Below are 22,961 nucleotides of genomic sequence, written 5' to 3' on the forward strand. Positions count from 1 at the left end.
ACTTCAGCATCTGTTCACTTCGCCTTGCTCAGCAGAATGAGGAAACGGCATTGTGACGTTATGGTCGTAAAACTACTGTCGTAAAATCTTGCCCAAAGCAAAGCAAAAAGCACCACCCTGGCCCCAGCTGGCTACAGGGTGGAATGTACATTCTATACAAAGTGAAGGCATGTCATTCACGATTAAACGATTAAGTGTGCTCACTGTAAAAACATGTTGGCTGTACATTAAACAAAACACATTAACACACATGTGCAAACACATTGTGGGTGTCACAAAGACGATGACAATCAAAAATATCGTCCCCATATACTTTAATCTGCAAGGTCTACCTAGAGGACCTCGGGCCTCTCTCCTTACATAGAGACATAGGGGCTGAATCTGATTGGAAAAAAGCTCTCCTTAAAACAAGCTGCATTGGAAGCAGAGCAACAGAGGAAGACAGTAGCTGTGCAATGAGAAAATAAGCTAATGGGAAAAATAATTAGAATACATGTAGTGTATTTGTGAAAAATGATTAAATTATAAAATAGCTATAACTTGATTCTGTTTAGGCCAGCAGAGAAGGCTTAGCTGGCCCTGACGGCCCACCACTGGTGTCGTCCCACAAGCCCTAAAAACTGCAGTTATTAAACCACTTCTAAAGAAGGGTAATTTAGACTCCGCAACAATGAAAAATTATAGGCCAATATCAAACCTCCCATTTTTAAGTAATATAATTGAAAAAGCGGTTTTTCAACAGCTGAACAACTTCTTAGCCGTAAATAACAGTTTTGATGTCTTCCAGTCAGGCTTTTGACAGCACCACAGTACTGAAACTGCTCTTGTTGAGGTTTTCAATGATATCCACTTAAACACAGACAATGGCAGAATTTCAGTCTTAGTATTACTGGATCTCAGTGCTGCATTCAAAATGGTCGACCATGACATACTACTAGAAAGACAAAAAATTTGGGTGGGACTTTCTGGCACAACACTTAACTGGTTTGAATCCTACTTGAAGGTCAGAGAGTACTTTGTGCCTGTAGTTAATTACACATCAGAGCTGACTAAAATGACATGTGGTGTTCCCCAAGGTTCAATACTGGGGCCTCTTCTGTTCAACATCTACATGCTTCCACTAGCTCAGATTATGGAAAACAACAAAGTGTGTTATCATAATTATGCAGATGACACATACATCTACATAACTATATCACCAGGGGACTATAATCAGATTTCGGAATCGAAATCGGAATCGGAATCGAAAAGGATTTATGTCTCAACAGGATTTGGAAAAACTTGTCCATGCATTTATCTTCAGTAGACTCAACTACTGTAACAGTGTGTTTACAGGTCTCTGTAAAAAGTCAATCAGAAAGCTGCAGCTGATTCAGAACGCTGCAGCTCGAGTCCTCACTAAGACCAAGAAAGTGGATCACATCACTCCAGTTCTGAGGTCTTTGCACTGGCTTCCTGTCCAAGAAAGAATTGACTTTAAAATCCTGCTGTTGGTTTATGAAGCACTGAATGGTTTAGGGCCAAAATACATCTCTGATCTGCTGCTACCTTATGAACCATCCTGACCCCTTAGGTCGTCTGGGACTGGTCTACTTTCTGTTCCCAGAGTCAAAACTAAACATGGAGAAGGAGCGTTCAGTTTTTCTGCTCCAGATATCTGGAACAAAGTCCCAGAAAGCTGCAGGTCTGCTGAGACCCTCAGCTCCTTTAAATCTAGATTGAAGACTTTTCTGTTTGCTGCTGCCTTTAATTGAACCAGACTCAAGGATATTAATCAATTTTCTGCATTTCTGCATTTTACTACTGAATTTTATTTCTTACACTGATTTTTTGTGTTTTAATGACTGTTTTCAATGTTTCAATGAATGTTCTTAATTGTTTTTAAATATCCTTTTCTTTTGCCTTATGTTTTGATGCTTTTAATGGTTTTATGTGAAGCACTTAGAATTACCTTGTTGTTGAAATGTGCTATACAAATAAACTTGCCTTGCCTTGCCTTGCCTTATGCACCAAGCAGAAGTTCGGAGTATCCGGCCTTCTTGGAGTCGGTGGGAGGGGTCCTGGAAAGGACGCTGCCTGCCGACACCATAGTTCTCCTGGGGACTTCAACGCTCACGTGGGCAATGATGGAGAAATCTGGCGGGGGGTGATTGGGAGGAACGGCTTGCCCGATCTGAACCCGAGTAGTGTCTCGCTATTGGACTTCTGTGTTAGCCACGGTTTGTCCATAACAAACACCATGTTCGAACCAAAGGTGGCTCATAAGTGTACCTGGCACCAGAACACACTAGGCCGGAGATCTATGATCGATCAACAAAGCGTTACATCAACCTATGAATGTGTTCACATGTATGTTATCCATCAATGAAATATATGGCAGTACTTTGTTGTTACCTGCAATTATGGTTGTGCTCATGTCCGAGACGCATGAAGTAATTGTGAAGTGGTGTATGGCTCAAGTCTATTTCCTACACACATACGCAGCTGCTGAGTATTTAATTTTAGCTGTTATGGGTTATGACAGATATGCTGCCATCTGTTTCCCACTACATTACCACAGCATCATGTCTAATTCCAAGGTAGGCAAGCTTGTTGCATTAGCAGGTCTATGCCCACTCATTGTGTTTGCATGTTTTTACTCACTAACCTTGCAGCTGAGCTTCTGTGGAAAAGTCATGCCAAAATTATACTGTGTGAACATGGAGCTGGTCAAAAATTCATGTTCAAATGATAGCCAATTGTACATAAGTACAGTGGGACTTGTAATTCTTCCGTTGTTTGTTGTGCCTCAGGTAGCGATGATTGCTTTCTCTTATGTGAAAATTTCACGAGTGTGTAGAACTTTATCAAGAGAGTCCCAGAGAAATGCTCTTAAAACATGTATCCCACATTTGTTGTCTTTGCTAATCTACACCACCGGTTTCTTTTTTGAAATTATCCAAACTAGATTTGACATGACTCGTGTTTCTTTTGAGACACAAATTTTCCTGTCCCTGTACTTTGTCATCATTCCATCTATTACCAACCCGGTGCTGTATGGACTCGGTACTCAAATAGTAAGAGTTCATATACTGAATCTGTTTGTTAGATACAAGATCCTGCCAACAAACTTAGCAAAGGCGGTGATTGTAGCGTAAATACAGACTAACCTATTACACGTTGCAGTGAGATTTATAATTATTAATGCTTCAGACGCTATACTGAGGGCAAAACTCTTTCATATTAAAATGTGTAACAACATTTCTTAGTAATGCTTTTTATGAAGTGGTTACTCTCCTATGGCCATCTGGGTTCCCTCAACCTTTTTTCTTGCCTTGGAGTCTTTACCTTTATTTTTGATGGTGCTAAAGATAAACTAAATGAAACATCTTATCACTCAAAGCCGTGGTTTAGATTTGGAAGTGATAAAAAGCCATATTTGTAAGCACTTGAATATATGATATACTATTGTGTTAACTGATATCAATGGTAGTAAACACTTCTGTTTCAGAAATAAATTAAATATGTGTACAGTATATAATATATAGTATATAATAATTAATTGTACAGGATTGCATTTAATTTGTCGCATTTATAATGCATGATTGTGCACAGATATTATCGACCCTCCCCTTACTTTGTCTTCTAGTAAGTTTAACATTATATTGTCAAAAGCTTTTTTAGACCTTTAATAAGAAGAGGCAGACAGTTTTAAATTAAGGTGAAGACTGGCAGACCTAACACAAACAGTTGGAATCCCTTGTCCTCCTAATTTCATGAGTCATTTCTCATAACATTTGCTTATAATTTGTTGCACTGCATTTGTGTGTTTTCATTGACTGACAACACTGACTGAAAGAAGGACAAGGACAGGATAAAACCTGATGCATTGGCATCATTGTCTTTGTTACATGTAAATTAATCATTTTGAATTGAATTGTGCAACATTGCACTGTATATTTTGTATTACTCAGATGCTATATGATACATTTTTGTCAGCATGAAAAAGTTCTCTGACGTTACATCCATTCATCTATCAGATTACTATGGAATAGAGGACCTAAAGCCAGTGTACTTCTGCATGCTCCTATTTATATACTGAAAATATTGTGTTAATCGAAGTGGTGTATTTTGAAAGAAACCTGCATTAAACAATGTGTCTTTCGCTGTCTAACTTGGTTGTGAATGGTCTGTATGGAATCAGGTTACACTCTTGCTGTCAGACTCAAATGAGATATCTCTAGCGTTTTGTCAGACTCAGATCTATGCTACATATTCCCTAACTGAATTCACAATTCTTGGAGTTGAGAGTTATGACAGGTATGTGGCTATTTGTTATCTGCTGCGTTATCTTAAAATCATGTCACAAAGAGTTGTTTTTACATGGATTTACCCATGCTTGCATTTTTCATTGTTTATATTTTCACTCTGCGGCTGCGGTTTTATGAGAGAACCATGGTGTACTGTTTCAATTACGTATTGGTAAAACTTGCCTGTACAGACACAACTATTGTTAACATAGTTGGCCTACTATCTGCAGCTCTATATGTAATTTCACAGCTTATCATGATCTTTTATTCATATGCACACATCCTGAGGATATGTGTATTGTCATTCAGAGAATCCAAGTTCAAAGCCATCGGGTGCCTTTTTGAAATAGCACAAAGTCGATTCAAAATTAGTCACCTGTCTTACCAAAGCAAGTTGTTTTTATCTCTGTACTTTTTGATATTCCCACCCATTCTTAATCCGACAATCTACGGTTTGAGTATTTAACTCATAAGGGCACAGCTGTTTAGGCTTTTCAGCAGAAAGAGCAGGCACGTTACAAATGAGGTAGCCGAGAGGGCTGTAGGGTGCATTTAAAGTGTGTTCTGTGTGGTGCTGTGAGGACTGATGCCTCTGGAAACAAATGACATAAAGTATCTTCTGTCTCTCCATGTTGCTTCATCACATTTGCTAGGTTTAGATCATAAACAAAATGTATGCAGTGGAGTGTTTTTTTTTTAGTTTTATATATATATATATATATATATAACCCAACAGTGAATATAGTCTTTTTGTTATAACTGAAAGTTTGTAAATGTAATTTGATAGCGCATGCTGATTCTAGTGTTCTATTTGTATAATTTTCTACAATTAATAAAGCCCAAATATTCCAGTCACTGCTTGTGATATCCTATCATTCTATTCATTTGCTTCCTCCTTTTATTAAAAATATTTATAGGCATGATGTGTAAATAAGTGGTTGAAGGATTTTTTATATGAACCACACATTTGAATTGTGCATTGCGCGTGAAACATGAAAACATTTACTTGAAAGAAAAGAGATTAATTTACTTGTCGACATGACTGATGTAATAGGTTGATTTCAATAAAATTATAATCTTCCTCCACACAAACATGAAAAACAAATATGTATGTGCCCAATACTGTGTGCAGATGAATACAATAACAATATAATATCATAATATTACTGAATATTATTTGTGGGTTTTACAGGTTTTGTGCAAACTATTGTTTGTCAACAAAGGCATGTGTAAAAACATAAAAACATAAAAGTTACTGTAGCTTACACCTCTTCCTCTCACACTGAATCTTCCCACACACATAGTCCTGGTAACCAGAACCACTGTTTAACATCCAGAAATTCAGTTAACCTTTCTAACATCTAAATGCACAAATTAAAAGGCAACGTTTTGCTGCATGTGCTGTTTCAGCCTTGAAGACAGCTGTAAATCATACAGACCATGACAAGGTAAACATGTGTCTTCTATTTGTGTTAAGCATATGTGTGAGCCTTGCATGATTCAGTTGTACAGTTATTATTATATTACAGCACTGCAGCAAGTTCTCACTGTTATTAAGTCACCGCTCTGAATCTTAAACCAGTTGAAGTGGAACAATTTATTCCTGTTTCACTCCAACAGGTTTACTTTTTGTAAATATGATATTCCATAATGGCTATTTGTGTACATACTTGCACTGTTTCCTGTGTTGATCCTCTTCTGTGTTATTCTTTGTGAATCATCATCATATCCTACAGAATAGGAGAGCTTGGGGCTTCATATACACTGATTGCATGTTTATTGTATTTGCACACTGTTATCATCCTTTGTTTAAAAATAGTAATCTAAAATGTGATTGTGAGACAAAACATTTAACAACGGGTCTTACCTCAGTGTGCCCATGCCATACTTTATTTAATAAAAAAGTAACGTAGCTACAATGTGGCACACTTGTGCAATGTCAGTCAATTTCCAATGGCATGGTAATGTGTTTTAGTTATACAAAGCATGCTTGTACATTAAACACTTAATAAATACAGTTATTCCTCTTAACACTTAAAAAAATCATCTTCTTGCAATTTTAAGGGGCAAATTGTAAAATAAGTGTTAAAAACACAACGCGGTGGAGGAAGGGGTCGACACCACTACTCTCCAGACCAAACGCACTTGGAAATACAAAACTGTTTTACAAACAATTAGGTAGACGGCATGCATACAAAAATAGACAACTATTCTGATCTTTCCTTTGTAATTTACAATACTGGTTCATTATTGCCAAGCATTTATTTGTGCTCCTGTTTTGAGGAATAGCTTGCTTTCTACATCTTCTCTCATCTCTCTTGGAAAAGTACAATGTACATTCACAATCACTGAGGCACAGCACTTGATTTACAATTTGTATAAGTACCCCAAAACATTGTGTAGTCACTGTTGTTGCAGTCCTGTAATATTAAATATGTATATATGCTTAACACCCTGTACACTCATAGAATAAACACACCCTTAAATCATACACACATGCATAACAAAATGTTGTGTACATCCAAAATAGCTTTGCTTTTAGTTTTAATTCCTCCGTCAGACATTACAGAGCGGGTATACACAACTCCAGCATAAAGTTCAAAACGAATCAACAGAAGCGGAGGGAGGCGGCCATGCATGTGAGCGATGGATTACAAAGCTTTCCGACACGTCTTTGACACGGACACAAAGTGCTTATTTGCCAGTCATAAACCCTGTTATTTTATCATTGTAAGAGCCCTCATCTTTGAAATTGGAGAGGGACAACAAGTCTTTGTGCTCCTGCACAGTGAGCGAAGTTGAAGGAGCTGTAAAAGGAAAGGAGATGCAGATCCGAGCAGGTAAAGGGAGTTTTTTTGGTGCCTTTTAGCTCCAGCTAAGGGATGCCAGCAGTGTGAGGCACAGGCAGAGGCGATTGGTTTGAGGTTTAATTAGCACACTGATCCTCACAGTTTACCCTAAAAAATCCAATGACCGGTTTGTGTCTTGAAGAGGGACATTCTGTAATAAAGTGAAGGTATCAATTAGAAATTAGCCAATAAATCACACATGTATGGAGAGACATAAATACTAAAAAAATGTTACCTTAAGGGAGCTGTTGAGGATCCGAAGGCGATGAAGCTTGTCATTGAGCAGCGGGTCATTTACTCGGCGAACAAATGAGCGCTTGTACTCCAGGCGGTTGGCTGATCTGTGGTCAGCCGATGTGGACAGACTGCTCTGCTCCAGAGCCCTGTACAAGTCTCCCAGAGAGTCGGACTGCATCCTGCAGTCCCGTCCATGGCCTGGTAAGAAGGACGAGCAATCATCAACAAAGATTTTACTTTGAACTGAAATCAAGGATGAGATTTCAATTTTGTTTTATTTTTTCACAGCAAATTACAAGTTAACAACCTGCATGCAGAGAATTCTTCTGAATTATCTCCTTTCTTTAAACCAAACAAACACACTTCAGAGGTATAACCTTTAACAAAATAAACTTAGCAGTGAATGTGGCACCGCTCCACAATGTGAAGATTAGCCAAAGTACAGTCAGAAAGACTCTTTACGCTCTCATTCATTCACAAATCTCTCAGTCTCTCCCTCTCTTTGGCTTCTACTCTATCAGCTGATTATGGGCGTTCACTCTGAAGTTAACCACCCAGATTCTGCCACAATCTCCCTAAGCCAATTACATCGTTGCTGTCAAATTTTAAAAGTATGAAGCGATGCGACCCTCCTCCACCCCATTCACCTCGAGTCGCCATCATATCCAGGGCCGATCCTGCTCCTTATCTCATCATCAGATCTTCATCAACTTCCTTTACCACCACAAACACCAATATTCCCGGGTAGGAATATTTCTGATCTAACCACAGCATCACTACCCTCTTTAATATACTACGTCACAATGGAGTCTAATCACCAAAGACTGGGCTGCAACTAATGGCAATTTGGATGAATCTGCCAATAATTTTCTTGATGAAGGGAAAGTTGTGTAAAATACCGTCACAATTACCAAGAACCAAAGTGACAACTTTAATTTGAATATTTTGTCCGACCACCGGTCAAATACATCCAGTCTAGCGTATTTTGTTTTTGTTTTCTGTAATTCAGGTTATCCTTTAGTTTACTCGGTGAAAATAAGTGATCTCTACATATTGAGACATCAAATCAATCAGAATTTATTGAAAATAAGATGAATTAAAATAAACAAAACAGTTTTAAACAACAACTTTTTTTATGCAAGCACTATATGAAAGTAATCCTCTCCTGTTTAATCAGATAATATATACTCAATATATATATATATATATATACATACAAAGACATACATACACCATACATACATACATACATACATACATACATACATATATATATATATATATATATATATATATATATATATATATATATATATATATATATATATATATGTCTTCCTCACAGGCTCACAGGAAGTACTTTTCAGCTCTTCATTATGAGATTTTTAGGGAGAAGTGTACAGCTTGTACATCATTCTAATAAACTACAAGGGCCCCTGTTGTCTCCTGTTTACATACACTGCCCTCTGCTGGCATGATACTAACACTACACTAGTGCCCTGGATGAGGTAGTCATCCCTCTATTTTGTGTTTGCGAAGAAGGGTGGTGCGTTCTGAAGCTTTGGGGCTGTGCTTTGAAATGTATCATGCTTTATTTGCCGCCTGTTTTGTGTTTCTTTCTTGTCTTTACAGGCAGTGGTGGAGAGAGCGAACGGTAGAGCAATAGATAAATGAGGACAAGAAGAAAGGACCCTTAGGCGCGTTGCTTTATCCTGTTCAGAATTCAACATTAACATGGGCTGAAAGGATTCTTCCTCGCTTCAACATTTAAACATTGCCGAGAGGCACAATGACATCTCGATTGAGCGAGAGAGAGAGAGAGAGAGAGAGAGAGAGAGAGAGAGAGAGAGAGAGAGAGAGAGAAAGAGTGAGTGTGTGAGAGAGGAGTGAACTGCCAAGATAAATCACTATCAAATAAGACGCTAGAATTCATCTCACTTAGACAACTGCCCTGGAGGTCTTTGAGGGACGGCAAATGGGTTGGGTTCAAAATCAATCCAATAAAGCAATAATAGCGAGTATTCAACCTCTGACATTTGCTGGCTCTGACTGCCTCTTAGCAGCTTCAATAAAATAACTGACGACAAATAAGAACGCTTGCTCAACACTGTGCAGAAGAAAAGACTGATCTGCATGTAACAGTGAGCAGGAGAGGTCCCCACATTTCAGGGTGATCTCAGTTATATTGTTAAGTGTGCGACACCTTGATGTCCTCTAATGGCCTAGTGCAGTGGTTCCCACCCTTATCTGTGAGACTTATCCCCACAGCCCTGTCAGATTAGCTCTGGTACCCCTTCATTGACACCCAACATCCTGTACCAAATGTACTGATTTTAGCTTATTTTAAACAGGCTGTTGTCTAACACTGTAATCCTATTTGTGTGGTAATTTCCTCCTAAAGAAAAATAAGTGAATAAATGTTTATGCCAAATCATAATTTCAAATTTTTCTAATTAGCTGAGCTACTTCACATTCTTTCCAGGTTTCCCGTGGCAACTGCAGGAGTAAACCTTGAGTTACACGTAAGCACAAACAAATGGTCATCATTAAATGAGTGATGTAGGGTTGAGACTAATCATTATTTTTCTGTTATTTGTCTGTTGGTTATTTTTGGCAATTAATCAATGTATCCTGTTGTCAGAAATTGGTGAAATTTCCATCAAAGTTTCACAAAATGTCTGTTTTTTGGGGGGGGATAAATGATTTAAATGTATAATTATCAAAATGTTTCAATGGATCAACTAACTGTTTCAGTTCTAGTTTAATGTAATATAATCTATTCTTAAACCTTGTTATAATCTTAAAGGTCTATGCTTGAGGTTCATGTGAAAAGATGTAAAACAGAGATGCTATGTGTCTGACCACTGCCTCTGGCACGGTCCAGCTGGTAGTGATGGGGCTCTCTCTGATCCGATGCAGCTGCGGTGGCGGCCAAGATAGCATGGAGCCCGCTGTCCCTGGGTAGTGTGAAGCTGCGGGGTTTCCCTCCTGCATCTGAATCGATGCTGGACCTGAGGGGCAGAGGCAGGGCTCTGTACTGTTCTTGCAGCAGGCTGCGCTGTGCGGGTAGGGTGGACTGCCTGCGGTACTCCATCGCCAGTTGGTCTCTGTCCTCAGATAGCAGGGTCTCCTCCACCGGAAACGTCTGGAGGTAGTGCATCCTTGCGTTGTTTTCCATCTGGTCCTGCCACGAGTTTTGGTGGCTGCTCGTCTTCTGGCCGGAGGAGACGCCGTTGTTGCTGCTGCTACCGTCCTGAGGCTTAGAGTGAAAGTCGTCATGAGAGGAGCGGGACTGGAACGTGTCAGAGGAGGAGAGGTGGCCACGTTTTGGTTCCAGGTAGGGACTCACCTAAACAAAAACAGACAGTTAGCAAGTAAAAAAGAGAGGTTTGCAACATCTAAACTACGGGCTGCCAGACTCACTGAGGATGCTCTGGGGTAGGTGTCATAAGGTGGTGGCGGACTGTCCTGTTTGGGCATCGAGGGCATCTCCATGTCCTCATGATCACTCTCACTCCAGTAATCTGTCATGAACAAAGATTGTGTCATGTTTTTTTGTTGTTTTTTAACATCTCTATTGCAGAATCAAAATCAAGCTCTTTAAATGCAGAGCAATGCAAATAAACTTTTGTCAAAACGAAGCGGTTACACTCACACCTGTATCAGAATCTTCACACCTGGACTTCAGTAGATAGTAGTTTAGAGAGACTGAGCATCGCCATGGCTTATGAGACTTTAGTACATGTTTGTAGTCGATACAAATAATACATACGTACAATTTATGATAGCTTTATAAACTGCTGCGTAAGTTCATGTTCCATGAATCAGTGTTCAGTGTTCAGTGTAGCTGCAGTGTAGGTGTTTAGGTCTAACTGTTGAGGCTGAATATGGAGACGGATGAATCAAGAGCACTTCCTGTTAAGTTCTCTGGAGGTGTTGAGAGTCTAATTTAGCAACTTGTCTGGGAAGGAAGAAGCCCCTTCTTCATAAAACCAACGACAAACCTGATCTTAACCGCCCACCGTGGCAACGTTTTTACGTAGGCTCCTCTAAATAGCACAAAGGTTGGTTACATAATTTCGGGTCCATTCATGACAAACCAAATAACAGCAGAATATGAAAATAACACGAACACCTTCAACCTCTAAAATTAGCATTTATATTCAGCACAAAGTAGAGATGCTTGAATCGGATACCAAGTTGAAGGGAAACTGGGGAGAAGCGTTAAAAAACCTCTGGCAATAATGTAAAAATACAACTAATTTATTGAATTCTCATATTTGCAGATGTATAAGATGGGGCTGAAGGAGCAGATACACTGTGATGGAAAATGACTGCTGTCATTACTTATTAAATATGATTCCTCAATCTCAGTGTTTTTAATAAGTGTTGACCAGCAATATCTAACAGCCGGAGATTCACAGTGAACAGTCTGTGACTAATCTCACCTTGGTCCTGGCGAATTTTCTCTTGCTCTGAGTAGCCTGCCACTGCCATACTGAGACGACTCAGCCACCTGTGGGGGAAAATAACGGTCGTATGTGTCTCCCTGTTTGACCAATCACCCTTATAAAACTGCTCTGTTCAAGGAGAGTGGGCAGCCCTGTAGGGGGATTCAATTTCCAGCCAGCAGGGGTATAAATGTGGTTGCAGATGTGGGATCGGGGGAGTTTACAGCACGACTATCACAGCCTCATTAACTCACCGCGACATGTCGTCTACATTTTCCGCTGCAAAGTAGAAGGTCTTTATCTTCGGATGGCAAGCCTTGAAAGCACTGAAAGGGAACCAAGGGTATTTTTAATCATATGTAAGCACAAGAATGGGGACGCATAGCGCAAATTAACATATGAATACAAAAGACCGCCGAGGTAAACAGGCACCCGGTCACACACACACACACACACACACACACACACACACACACACACACACACACACACACACACACACACACACACACACAGTAATTCAGACTGACACAAAAACAGCAAGACTTTGCATCATTAGATAAACTGCTCTGCTTATTTTTGTGAGCTGTTGGTAAGTCTGAGGCAGTTTAAATTAGCGTGCATGCACGTGCATGCAAAACAATCCAGAACTGAGTTGCATGATTAAGATATATATACAAAACCATGATCATGAAACACAATGCCTTTATAATGATTTTTAAAACCTCTGAATTTGATTTTAACCCATTAATGAACATCAAATGCATTAAATGTGCTAACAGTTATTTTTACTGTTATACTGGAGTATACTGTATAAATAAGCACATTCATTACCTGAACCGTCTATGTGGGATTTTGCAAAAAAATATTTTGGGTAATAATAACAAATAATTGTATCTTTAAATTTTTTTTATTTGATTTGAATTCCTTAAACCAGATCAGATTTAGCTACTGAAGATCTAAATATTTAATTTAAAATCTTCAATATCTTAAAGCTTAAAGGTTCTCATTAATGTGTATTTATTATCTCAAATAATGCTATGGAGCTGTTTTCCTATGAGTGGGTTTCCGTTTATTTGGTCTTGTGCACACTGCATTCAAAATACCTTAAAAATCTGTTTTGTAAATGTTTTCTGGGGAAAGAAATGTCTTCATCACATTTGTTAGAGCTCAAGGATACACACAATGTGTTTTTGTGAGTAACACTGAACGAAAGCTACATTTTTGTTTGTTAAGAAGTTGACTCAATAGGGCACATTTATATCTCTAGCCTTCCTTTCTCATGTAGCAAAGGTATTTAGGTCAAGTTACCTTTCTTTGCTTTAGCTGGAGAACATAAAAAAAAAATCTGTGTCTCACGCTTTCATCTACGTTATAACTTCTCTACATTACTAAACCTACTCCATCAACATTCAAATTAAACAAATTATCAGCCCTCCCTGTAGATACTAACCTCAGTTCCAAAAAGCATGACATTGTTGTCTTAGAATTATTACTGATAAAATGTGATCTACACACTTCTAGTTTTACACTTTTAGTCTATCGTTTTACAGATATATTTCATAATATTACTGTACTACGTACTGGTAATTTCAGTCTTCTGCATGCACTATTATAAGCACCGCTACCGCTTAATCAATTTCAGCTTTTTATTCATGATCTCAGATTTAAATTAATATCCAATACAACAATTATGATAAAGCCATAAATGTGTGCACACTAAAATGTTACTGGTGCAATGTGCAAGTGCATAGTGTTTGTGAGTCAGGCATCCTCTATAAATTGTCCGTTTTGCATGGTCAATTTGCTAAATTATTCAATATATATGCCAATGTTTTTCCTGCCAAAAACCAATTTGCACAAGATACCTCTGCACCGACAATACATTTGTAGCATTGTATCTTAATATGCAACATGAAGTCTCTGCTGTTAGCTTTGTGAGTTGTATTCAACAAATTTGTATCTAGTTTTATCCAATTTTGAGGCAAAATGGAAAAGCAATGCAAATCTATGAAGCTTGATCTTTGGTCAATACTCACTACTTCCGTCTGCATTCAGTGGCACGATCAATCTTGAACTCCGGGAGACTGACAAAGCCCTCTGCCTTCTCATCCTGTGAGGAGCAAACACAGAGTTAATTCAAAGTGCCACATCACAAATAAGGGCTGAATGCTGTGAATTTGTCTTTTGTGAAATTCATCATATTCACCTCCTCGTTCATGTACCAGTACAAGCATGTGTCTTTCAGGATAAACCAGTACTTCTTCCACTTCTGTGAGAAATAGGTTTTAGCGTCTTTCTTTTTCCACAGCCAGCCCTCACAGTCGCCCTGACCCAAGTCTCTGCAGGAAATCCGCCGCTTGCTGATTGAAGACATAGGACTTCCAGCTGCAGGTGCCAGCAGGGGAGCAGAACAGACAAGGGGGTCAGAAAACACTCCCGGAAAAGCACCTGCTCATGTTTGGGTTTGAGTGCATGTGAGCACTCAAGTAACACTCCTTAAACAAATGCTCACCTTTACTCTTCTTCTTTGACCTCGACATCAGCGAGGATCGCTCAAACACCTGCAAAGTAAACAGGAACGATGACATGCTGATCCCACGGTTGCTAAAAGCTCCCGCTTCCACACTAGCTTACAACAACAACAAAAATGAATTTTTACAGACATAAGGGACTGACATGGTAGAGGGAGGCAGAGTCAGAGCTGGATGTGGACAGGGAGACTTCCATCTGGAGGGCGGGGACGAGCGTGTAATGGGTGGGGCTGGCTCCGCGATCAGTCTTCCTCCTGTTCTGACTCAGGCTGCGTCCCAGCAGGAAGTCCTCCCCTGGGTTTTTATCTTCACTTGCAAAACGCAGCAGGGAATTCTCTGCAAGGACACAACAGAGGCAAACTCAGTGCTACACACAATTTATGCCATTTTACTTACATTCATTTACATACTAAATGCCTGTACAGTTCCACTGAATGTGTCTAAATTACAAGACGCTGCATCATTTCAGTAAGCTCGTTTGTCAGTTAACCTAGTCAAGTAATTTTACATTGACTATGAACTTTTATGTTGGTTTTTTTTATGTAATCTGCTCAAAGACCAGTCAGTTTGCCTGTCATCTAGATCTCTCTCTTTGAGATCAGTGAATGCTGACGTTTCAAAAGACTTCCTAAAGAGGAAGGCTGTTGTCAGGCAGGAAGGCCTCAAAACTTCCAAATACTGTCTGTTGTAGATAAATATAGCATCATCAGTTCTTTTGAAAAGCCCAAAGGAGCAACATACTGAATCAACAACGTCCCTCGAGGAAACAAACACATCGCTCAAGTCTTTCTTTGGGACTGAAATAAAGCAATCCAGTCTCCTCCCACTCCATTTACCACCAAGCTCGACAGTCACCAACAAAATGTGAAAATCTCAGGATATATTTCCACAGTTGCCAAAGCAACGGTGTACTTTTTATATCCAAACAGAGAGAAACGGCAAGGCTGAGAGCGAGAAAGAGGGGGATGACGGGAAAAAAAGAGCAGTGACAGTTTGTGAACACATGGAGGAGATCGAGGCACGAACTGATTTCCAGCATGTTATCGGTTTTGACGGGCAAGCTGATCCTTCTACTTTTTGGCTCGGAGATCTGAGAGGGTGAGGATATTATGAGATATCCACCCACTCACCTCAGCTCCCTCTGTCCCTCTCTGTCTCCCTCCTTACTCTGCCCCCCCGCCCCTTTCTTTTTCTCTCTCCCACTGCCTCCCACTCACCTCTCCTGCTCTCTCTCTTCAGCTTGGCCAGGTCTTCGTTGTCTCCCACCCAGTTGTACTCCACCGGCATTGAGATGGGCCTAAGCCTGCCTGGAGCAAGGAGGCGCGGGGAACGTCAATATTACACAGCAGCCCACACAAACATCAAACAGCTGTAGACGCCTCAAAAACATCTCGAAAGCATACAGACGTCACATTCGCAGGGCTTTGAGCTCTTGGCTCTCACGATTACAGCAGAGTCTTCAGATGAGACCAGGGTCTTACCATAGGTAGGAGTGCTCCCCCTGCGGACTGATGACACCTCTTGGTTCTGGTCATACTCGTAACAGTACAGTATCGCATCTTCCTCCACCAGAGGAAATTGCCGCCGACACTCCTGGTCCAGGTAGGAGTTTGGTGACTCAGATCCCTCGGCGATTTGGACGTCCGATTGAGGATCGTCACCCGACAGGTTGCTCTTGTCATCTCTGTGGTGACAGAAAGCAGGAAGTCATTTTAATGTCAGTGAAGATCTTGACTAATATTAGAGAAAAGAAATAGCAATGTCAACAAACAGAATATAGGGTGAAAAGCATGTAAACCAATAAAGTGTTAGTCTATCCCGCAATACTTTCTCACTTCTCCGGCCTGTTTTACAAGATCACACATATATATACGTGTATATATATATATATATATATATATATATATATATATATATATATATATATAATATTATATTATATTATATATATATATATATATATAATATAATATAATATTATATATATATATATATATATATATAATATTATATTATATTATATATATATATATATATATATAATTTACAGTCAGTGAATAAATTACATTACAATAAGACTAAAAAGGAGTCTACCGCCACGCTACCAGGTGGTGCTTTGAGATAAATACCAACATCAGCATGCTCACAGTGACAGGTACCCCGTGGGGTTCTTCTTAGTTAGTTTGTTATGTTTACATTCAATGTGTGAACTGTGTATTCATGAGACATGACAACATGTTGAATGCATTTCCCTCCTCAAAAACACTCTGTCAATCTTTTTTTCTTTTTTTTACGGTATCTGTCTTTGTCTTCAATGCATTTGTGAGTGCAATGCTACACTGCATTGCACTCACAAATTCAGGTGCCTGTGCGTCCTTGCGCCTGACACAATTAAAACAGGGTCCCACTTTTAATAACATTGCTCCACAGCTCCACTAGTGGTGAAAAACTCCAAAGGGTCCCTTAATTTGGTAAAACACGCGCTACGGGTGAACTGTGTGTTTTATGTGTAAGGGTGAGTTCACCTGGGGGTGTAGGGCTCTTCAGGAGGAGGGGGGATGTAGAGGTCCTGCAGAGCACAGCTGCTCCTCCTGGATGGTGTACTTAAAGTGCTGGTGGGCGTGGCGACACTGCTGCTGGGGCTCTGAGGGAAGATTGGCTGTGTGTGAGTGAACATGTGTGTGTTTGTGTGTGTGTGAGCATGTGCAAAAGAGTGAGAGAGACAGGCAGACAGGGAGAGACAGGAACAGTTACAGGGATTGACACATAGACAATTTGGAGTTCACAGCAGTCCAGTCAGTTAGTCAGTCAGTCAGGGACCATTTGTTCGGTTCAGGCTGTGGTGCTGAGCATCTCAACCGTGAAATTAGCAGCCTACTGTACGTTTCTGATGCTCCAGTTCTAACTAGTGCACACAAGACGATGGGTTGGTGTGCAGTGTATTTGTCCCTCTCATTCAGGTCAAGGAAAACCTGGTCCTAGCCTATGTTCTGTTGAACAGTACATGGCGATAGATTGCTCCTTGTATATTCATGATGCCTTCATAACAAAATATGTAACTATTATCCTTTAAATCGCCCTCTTGTCATTAACTCAACTTGAATAGTCAGAGAGAAGTAATCCAATCACAAGATGCCTTTTGCAGTGATAAAACATGGACATCCAAAAATAATATATTAACAAGCTTATTAAATGAGTGAAATGCTTGTTAAATGACTAACTTGTCACTGCTTAAACTATGCTAATATGTTGCGTAACTCACAGCTGACAAATATCAGAGATGTGCTCCATCATAAGACCATTACGTGTGTCAGTGCTACTGCAGGGCTTCCACAGCACAGCGCTCTTTTCAGTAACTTAACAGACTACCTTGACATTGTTCATTTTAGTCGCAACTCAGAGCAGAAAACATTCTAGGTTCTTTTTTTCCCCCACCTTTCTGTCCTTAAAAATGCCAGCAGAAGAGCAAATTCGATTTAGGTGGAGAAGAAGAAGAATGAGGATGTGATGTGAAGGGGGAGGAGGCTGAGCAGGACTGTGCTTCAGGGCCTCAGGGGAAACAAAACATTTTCTCTGGCCTAGGACTCAAAGAAAAGGCTGAGCTACATTAATACACATCCCTCTCATTTCCACCCATTCTGGCTCAGGCACAGCGTCATAAAAATGGGGTTGGTTTGGCCGAAGTAGGACAACAGATGCCACTGAGGTCTGAAATGTCAACTTGTGAATGAATGATGCTGGAACCTCCAACCAATTAGTAGCAAGTTGTGGTAGATAAGGGGAGGACGCAAGAAAAGCAATACCTGTGCAATAAATTGCAAACCCCATAGCAGCAACATCTCTCTGAAAAAGATACGTTTTTACAAAGTTAATGTCTTTTTCAGGAATGTTGTATTAGATTGCACCCTATTGTAAAAGCACTAATTTAATTTAACCCCATCCGCACTCCTTCATTTGAGTTTATGCGTGTCTAGTGTCTAGAGTCTGTACAGTCGTATTCTTAACAGACACACAGAGATATACACATAAAAATACATATCTACACACAAACATATCTGCAGAGGATGAAATAAGTCATCATACTTGCAGAGCCAACGGCTTCCATCTCATGTTCTTGAGCAGTGCCGGGGTTGATGTGAGCGTGCTCTGTGGGCGTTTCTTCAGCGTCAGGGTGACACCTGCAGGGTCCCCACGCAGCAAGTTCACCAAGTTCTTCAGCTGCCAGCCCACCTTGCAAACAACAAAAACATGATGAGGGTTTCCCCAACACACAGGCATCCCCATGACTCAAGACTACAGAAATAATGAGCTGATATTTCAACACGAACATCTAGTTAGTGACTAGAACAGGGATTCATTGAACATCCAGTCAGTCCAGTTGCTCTTCTTTATACTTGGGAGATTCTTTCTTGCGTGATTTGGAAACACCTAACCCACTTCTGTGCTGTTGTGGTCGTTATTTTAATCATACACGTGCATCCTGATGGTTGGTAACTGAGGCACAGCCTCTGAGACTGTTGATGAAGATGTCAAATGCAAAGTAGGATGCCAAAGGGCATCTTGTACACCTCCCGTGATATCAATCCGCGGGCGCTGTCATGATGCGGTAAGCCCCGATGTTATGAACAGCTGCAAGCCTTGTAAATAGTCTTTAACCAAGTTTTAATGACATTTGGCACAAGAAACATCCCGCCCAGAGAAGCACAGTCTGCAGCTGAACCAAATATGCCAGGTCCAGTTTGAGGAGGAGATATCCTCTCTTGCTTGGCTGATTGCAGTGACTTTCTGTACATCTTGTGTTTTCCAAGCAGCCTGAGAAACCCGACACTTTTCAGGCACTGACCTAGCAATCACTTTGTTCCTTTCCAAGTAATTTCTCACCTTGACAGCCACTACACAGAAATTCTTCACACAGAAAGTGCATTAAAGAGACAGACAGGCTGAAACAGACACATGTATACTCCAAAGCCTGTTTTATTCTATGATAAGAAGATTGTTTTACTGTGTCGGGCCAAAAAAACCTGTGTATATTTAAAGAAGTAAACCCCATGTTTTTTTTAGCTTTTTTTCTATTATCTACTGCTTTGCCTCGATATAGAAATGTTGTGCTTTAAGGTGTTTCTCATAAACTGTCACACCATTGGTTCCTTCTTCTTGTCTCATATCCTTTAGGGGACTCTTGGAACACTCTCCTGTGTTAAAATTTACTGTCCATTTTTATATGTCTGAAGCCTTCCCCATTTATTGACCTGCACCAGAAATTCAATCTATTCTTGCTGCCTCGAGTTATTTATGTCTGACATGCTGTCATAATTTTTTTACAGCCTTCCAATCTTGTGCTCAATAGCACCAAATAAATTGCCATTTCTTTAGCTTATCCTCGATGTGTTACACTGTCAACGTTTCAAATTCAAAGATTTTTCCCTCATTACTTTCTTTTGTTTGGTGTAACTCCTTTGCTTTCGCAGCCTTGGTAACGTCTGCATCTCATGGAAAAGGATACTAAAATCCAGTGAACTTTGTTCTTGTCTGTCTGCTGAACTTCTCCCAGCTGCTTTAATTATAGATCCCTGAACTGTTTCAAGCATCTCTTCTCTTTATATGGTGTTTTTCTTATTTAAAACTTGATGTTTGTTGTCTCTCAGACCTGAAGATGTTTTTGCTTGCTCTACTGTTAAAACCTTTCCAGTACTTTTCTCCTCTGGTTTCTGAAGTTCTTGTGTAAAGAGATGGTGCAAAGAATCCTCCCACCATAGACACATCTAGTTCAATGCAGTTTGGTTTCAGCGTGGCTAATGCCTCCCCTAATGGGATGTTAATGAACAATCAACCGCCATGGCTTTGTTCTTAACTATGGGCCACACTCAATTAAATGTATTAGCAATGTTTAAGCCGGTTATAGCAGTCAGTAGCAGTACAGTTTCGGATCTGCAGACACGTCAACTGAGTTTACATATTGCCATCACCCACTTAAGCTGTCAAACTCACTCAGCTGCTGCTCACTTATGCAACAGCCGCACCAAGACATCGTTCCTTCACCAACACCTCCCCAGCATCCACTTTGTCCCAGTACCATACCACATACTAACAATATACAGTAACTACAACATAATAACCTTCACTTTATACTGTTTCCTTTCCCAAACGAGAAAATAACCAACATGAATAAACATTAGATGGTACAAGACGTGCCAACTGATGTCAATCACGCTGCAAAATGAAAAACGCTGCTGTAAATCATTAAAAAAAAGCAAATTGCTTCTTAAAATGCACATGTGTAATTAATAACATTAAATTGTTCCTGGAATTGTGCATACATGGCCTCCTGACTTATCATTAAAGTTATTATTTAAACCTGGGCTCGTCCTGCTATGACAGGTTAAATTGTCTGCTATAAAAAAAGGTATTTCTTCTGGTTCCCCATGAGAAGCATGCACTGAGTCCTTCCTGCCCTCGCTTTCTGGCAGCCTTTAAACTGCGCTTCACAGTGAGATGAAAGAGTCTTGACAACAAAATCAACTCTGTATTTGCACTTATTCTCTATTAAAAAATGGCTGCATTCTGTGGGTTAGTTGACTGACTGAAATTAACCTGACTTGAGCCGTGTAATTATCATACATCTTGCTGTTGCACACACAAGTAGCAATTATTTTAGACAAAGGGTGCTATATTTAAATTGTGCACCACTGGAAGTTTTTCCTTTCATTTCCACTGGATTTATACAATGCTATGTACAAAAGCAACAAAAGATTTTTGCAGTTTTATCTCTTACAAAAAAAACTGTGAAAAGCCAATTATATTGGCTGGTTAGTGCTGTGATCAGGTTGAAGTTGGGCACAGCTCAGAATAATATGAGGTCCCTTAACAGCTTTTTCAAAATACGGATAAACTCTGGGTACCCTGGTGGCCCAGGGATTTAAGAAGACAACCATGAATGGCAACATCACCAGCCAAGGTCCTTTGTTGCACATCGTTCCCCATCCCTCTCTGTTTCCTGTTATCTTTCAACGTGGCCCCAAAAAACTTGGAACACAGTTTGTGAGCAGTCCCTCTCAAACAGATGCAACACAACTACTTGAAATATGAGGAGAATCAATCAAGCGCAGCCTTGTCCTGAGGAGAGTCTAATCAATCAATAAAACACCTGTGTGGATGCATCTCGGGTGTTTAGCCACTAACAGAAATCACAGTGAAAATGGTGTTAACAGTTTGTTAAGGGCCCTAAACAGGAACCTCTTGATTGACTGAAGGGCTCTTGTGAGCATGAGCTCAACAATTTCAACTGACCATCCAAGTGACCCTGTGACGGGAAAAGAAACATATCCAGTCAGAGTGAAATATCCACACCCTCAAAAACAATCTACAAGAGGCCCTAGAGCCAGCAACTTATACAAGAACAGTTCCGGTAGCGCTGAGGTGGCTCTCTGAGGATGTACTGCAACACAGATATGAATGTGTATAAAGGAACCACATACAAATTCACTGCATATATACAACCTGAGGAAAGTATGTACAGCATAAACATATTAATTGAATAGACATTTGCATTAACAAATGCAAAATGCACATGAAAATCATTTGCAAATGGAAAATGTGAGAAAAGTGGTCTTACCACTGTCTGATGATTGACCTGAATGACTTCATCTCCAGCATGGATTTTCTTGCAGCGGTCAGCCAGAGACTGATGGATAGACGGAGAGGCAGAGTCAGTAACTGTGACTACATTTCACTGTCATGACAGAGCTTACTGTGATGTAAGTGACACACCTGACTCTACATATTACACCACGAGCAAATGGGCAGTGAGGCCAAGATCAACAACAGACGTAAACACAAAGAGGCTTATACTTACTCCTTCTGTTGTCCCGGTGATTACATGCAGACCATCATATGTTGATTTGATATACATGCCCTGAGGGGAGATAGCAAGAATTTGACATCACAAAGCAAACTTTAACATGAGGCTCTTTTAACTGAATGCATCTTGACGCAGCCACACAGCTATTTCCATACAGACCAGGGTCATTACATTATTGCAAATCTTAACATTTGTTTTAATCTGCTCGTAGTGCAAAATGGGTAGGAGTTTGGATTTATCTCAATGATTTCTTTAGCAGCAATGAAGGACATGAGTGTTTTTTATATTGAGCTCAGATTTGCCTAATTGGACAAATGTTAAAATGACAGCAGCAAGGTCCTTACATACCATGCATACAAGGCATGGTCTGAACTGCTGTCATGTAGTAGGTCTCACTCAAATGCTCCTTCAAGCAGATTGAATCAAACATGGGGGCTTATGTATCTGCAAATACTGTTCATATGATGCAGAAAAGCTAAAACTCAAAGTTATCACTAAAAGGGGTCTAAAGGGCCTGACAAATATACACACACAAACACACACCCCGACACACATTCGCACACAGATGTGCATGAGTACAAATGTGCACTCACACACAGATACACAGAAGCAGCATGCCAGTCTTCAAGATGAGTATAAGAGGTTTATTTTTAGGCCACTTGGCCCACTGTTGTGTTCAGGTTTTACTGAACGGATGAGAGAACTTCCATGCCCCCTGCTAGCATTTGTGTGGGGGTGGGGCT

At 40.0% G+C, this 22,961-nt stretch overlaps 2 protein-coding genes and 1 pseudogene across 7 annotated transcripts in view; 2 read left to right on the forward strand and 1 right to left on the reverse strand.

Moving 5' to 3' along the window:
• Positions 1-2,315: 2,315 nt before the first annotated feature.
• On the forward strand, positions 2,316-3,137 carry LOC137876814 (olfactory receptor 52D1-like; the record flags this gene model as incomplete). The annotated part of the gene is made up of 1 exon (XM_068716615.1): positions 2,316-3,137. A coding segment is annotated over one exon (822 nt), but the record flags the coding sequence as incomplete, so codon positions are not given.
• An 833-nt stretch (positions 3,138-3,970) lies between these two features.
• LOC137876815 (olfactory receptor 2A12-like) lies at positions 3,971-4,895 on the forward strand (annotated as a pseudogene).
• Positions 4,896-6,157: 1,262 nt separating this feature from the next.
• Positions 6,158-22,961, reverse strand: part of LOC137876578 (connector enhancer of kinase suppressor of ras 2-like) — a 28,404-nt gene continuing 11,600 nt past the window's right edge. For 2 of the 6 annotated variants that reach the window (XM_068716284.1, XM_068716282.1), the window contains exons 7-22: positions 22,213-22,272; positions 21,973-22,041; positions 18,444-18,590; positions 16,886-17,004; positions 15,842-16,044; positions 15,578-15,667; positions 14,506-14,696; positions 14,342-14,390; positions 14,036-14,214; positions 13,866-13,939; positions 12,081-12,152; positions 11,824-11,891; positions 10,799-10,899; positions 10,238-10,724; positions 7,374-7,573; positions 6,158-7,289 (exon numbers count right to left, since the gene is read on the reverse strand). In XM_068716284.1, coding sequence (XP_068572385.1) covers positions 7,242-7,289; positions 7,374-7,573; positions 10,238-10,724; positions 10,799-10,899; positions 11,824-11,891; positions 12,081-12,152; positions 13,866-13,939; positions 14,036-14,214; positions 14,342-14,390; positions 14,506-14,696; positions 15,578-15,667; positions 15,842-16,044; positions 16,886-17,004; positions 18,444-18,590; positions 21,973-22,041; positions 22,213-22,272 — 2,157 coding nt within the window. In that variant the 3' untranslated portion in view covers positions 6,158-7,241. Of the gene's footprint in view, positions 7,290-7,373; positions 7,574-10,237; positions 10,725-10,798; positions 10,900-11,823; positions 11,892-12,080; positions 12,153-13,865; positions 13,940-14,035; positions 14,215-14,341; positions 14,391-14,505; positions 14,697-15,577; positions 15,668-15,841; positions 16,045-16,885; positions 17,020-18,443; positions 18,591-21,972; positions 22,042-22,212; positions 22,273-22,961 lie in introns of all 6 variants that reach the window. The other 4 variants (XM_068716283.1, XM_068716281.1, XM_068716286.1 and 1 more) reach the window with 2 other exon arrangements.

The sequence above is a fragment of the Cebidichthys violaceus genome, unplaced genomic scaffold (assembly GCF_023349555.1).
Source record: "Cebidichthys violaceus isolate CVI_PGR_0920_01 unplaced genomic scaffold, fCebVio1.0.p SCAF_20, whole genome shotgun sequence".
Taxonomy (NCBI): Eukaryota; Metazoa; Chordata; class Actinopteri; order Perciformes; family Stichaeidae; genus Cebidichthys; species Cebidichthys violaceus.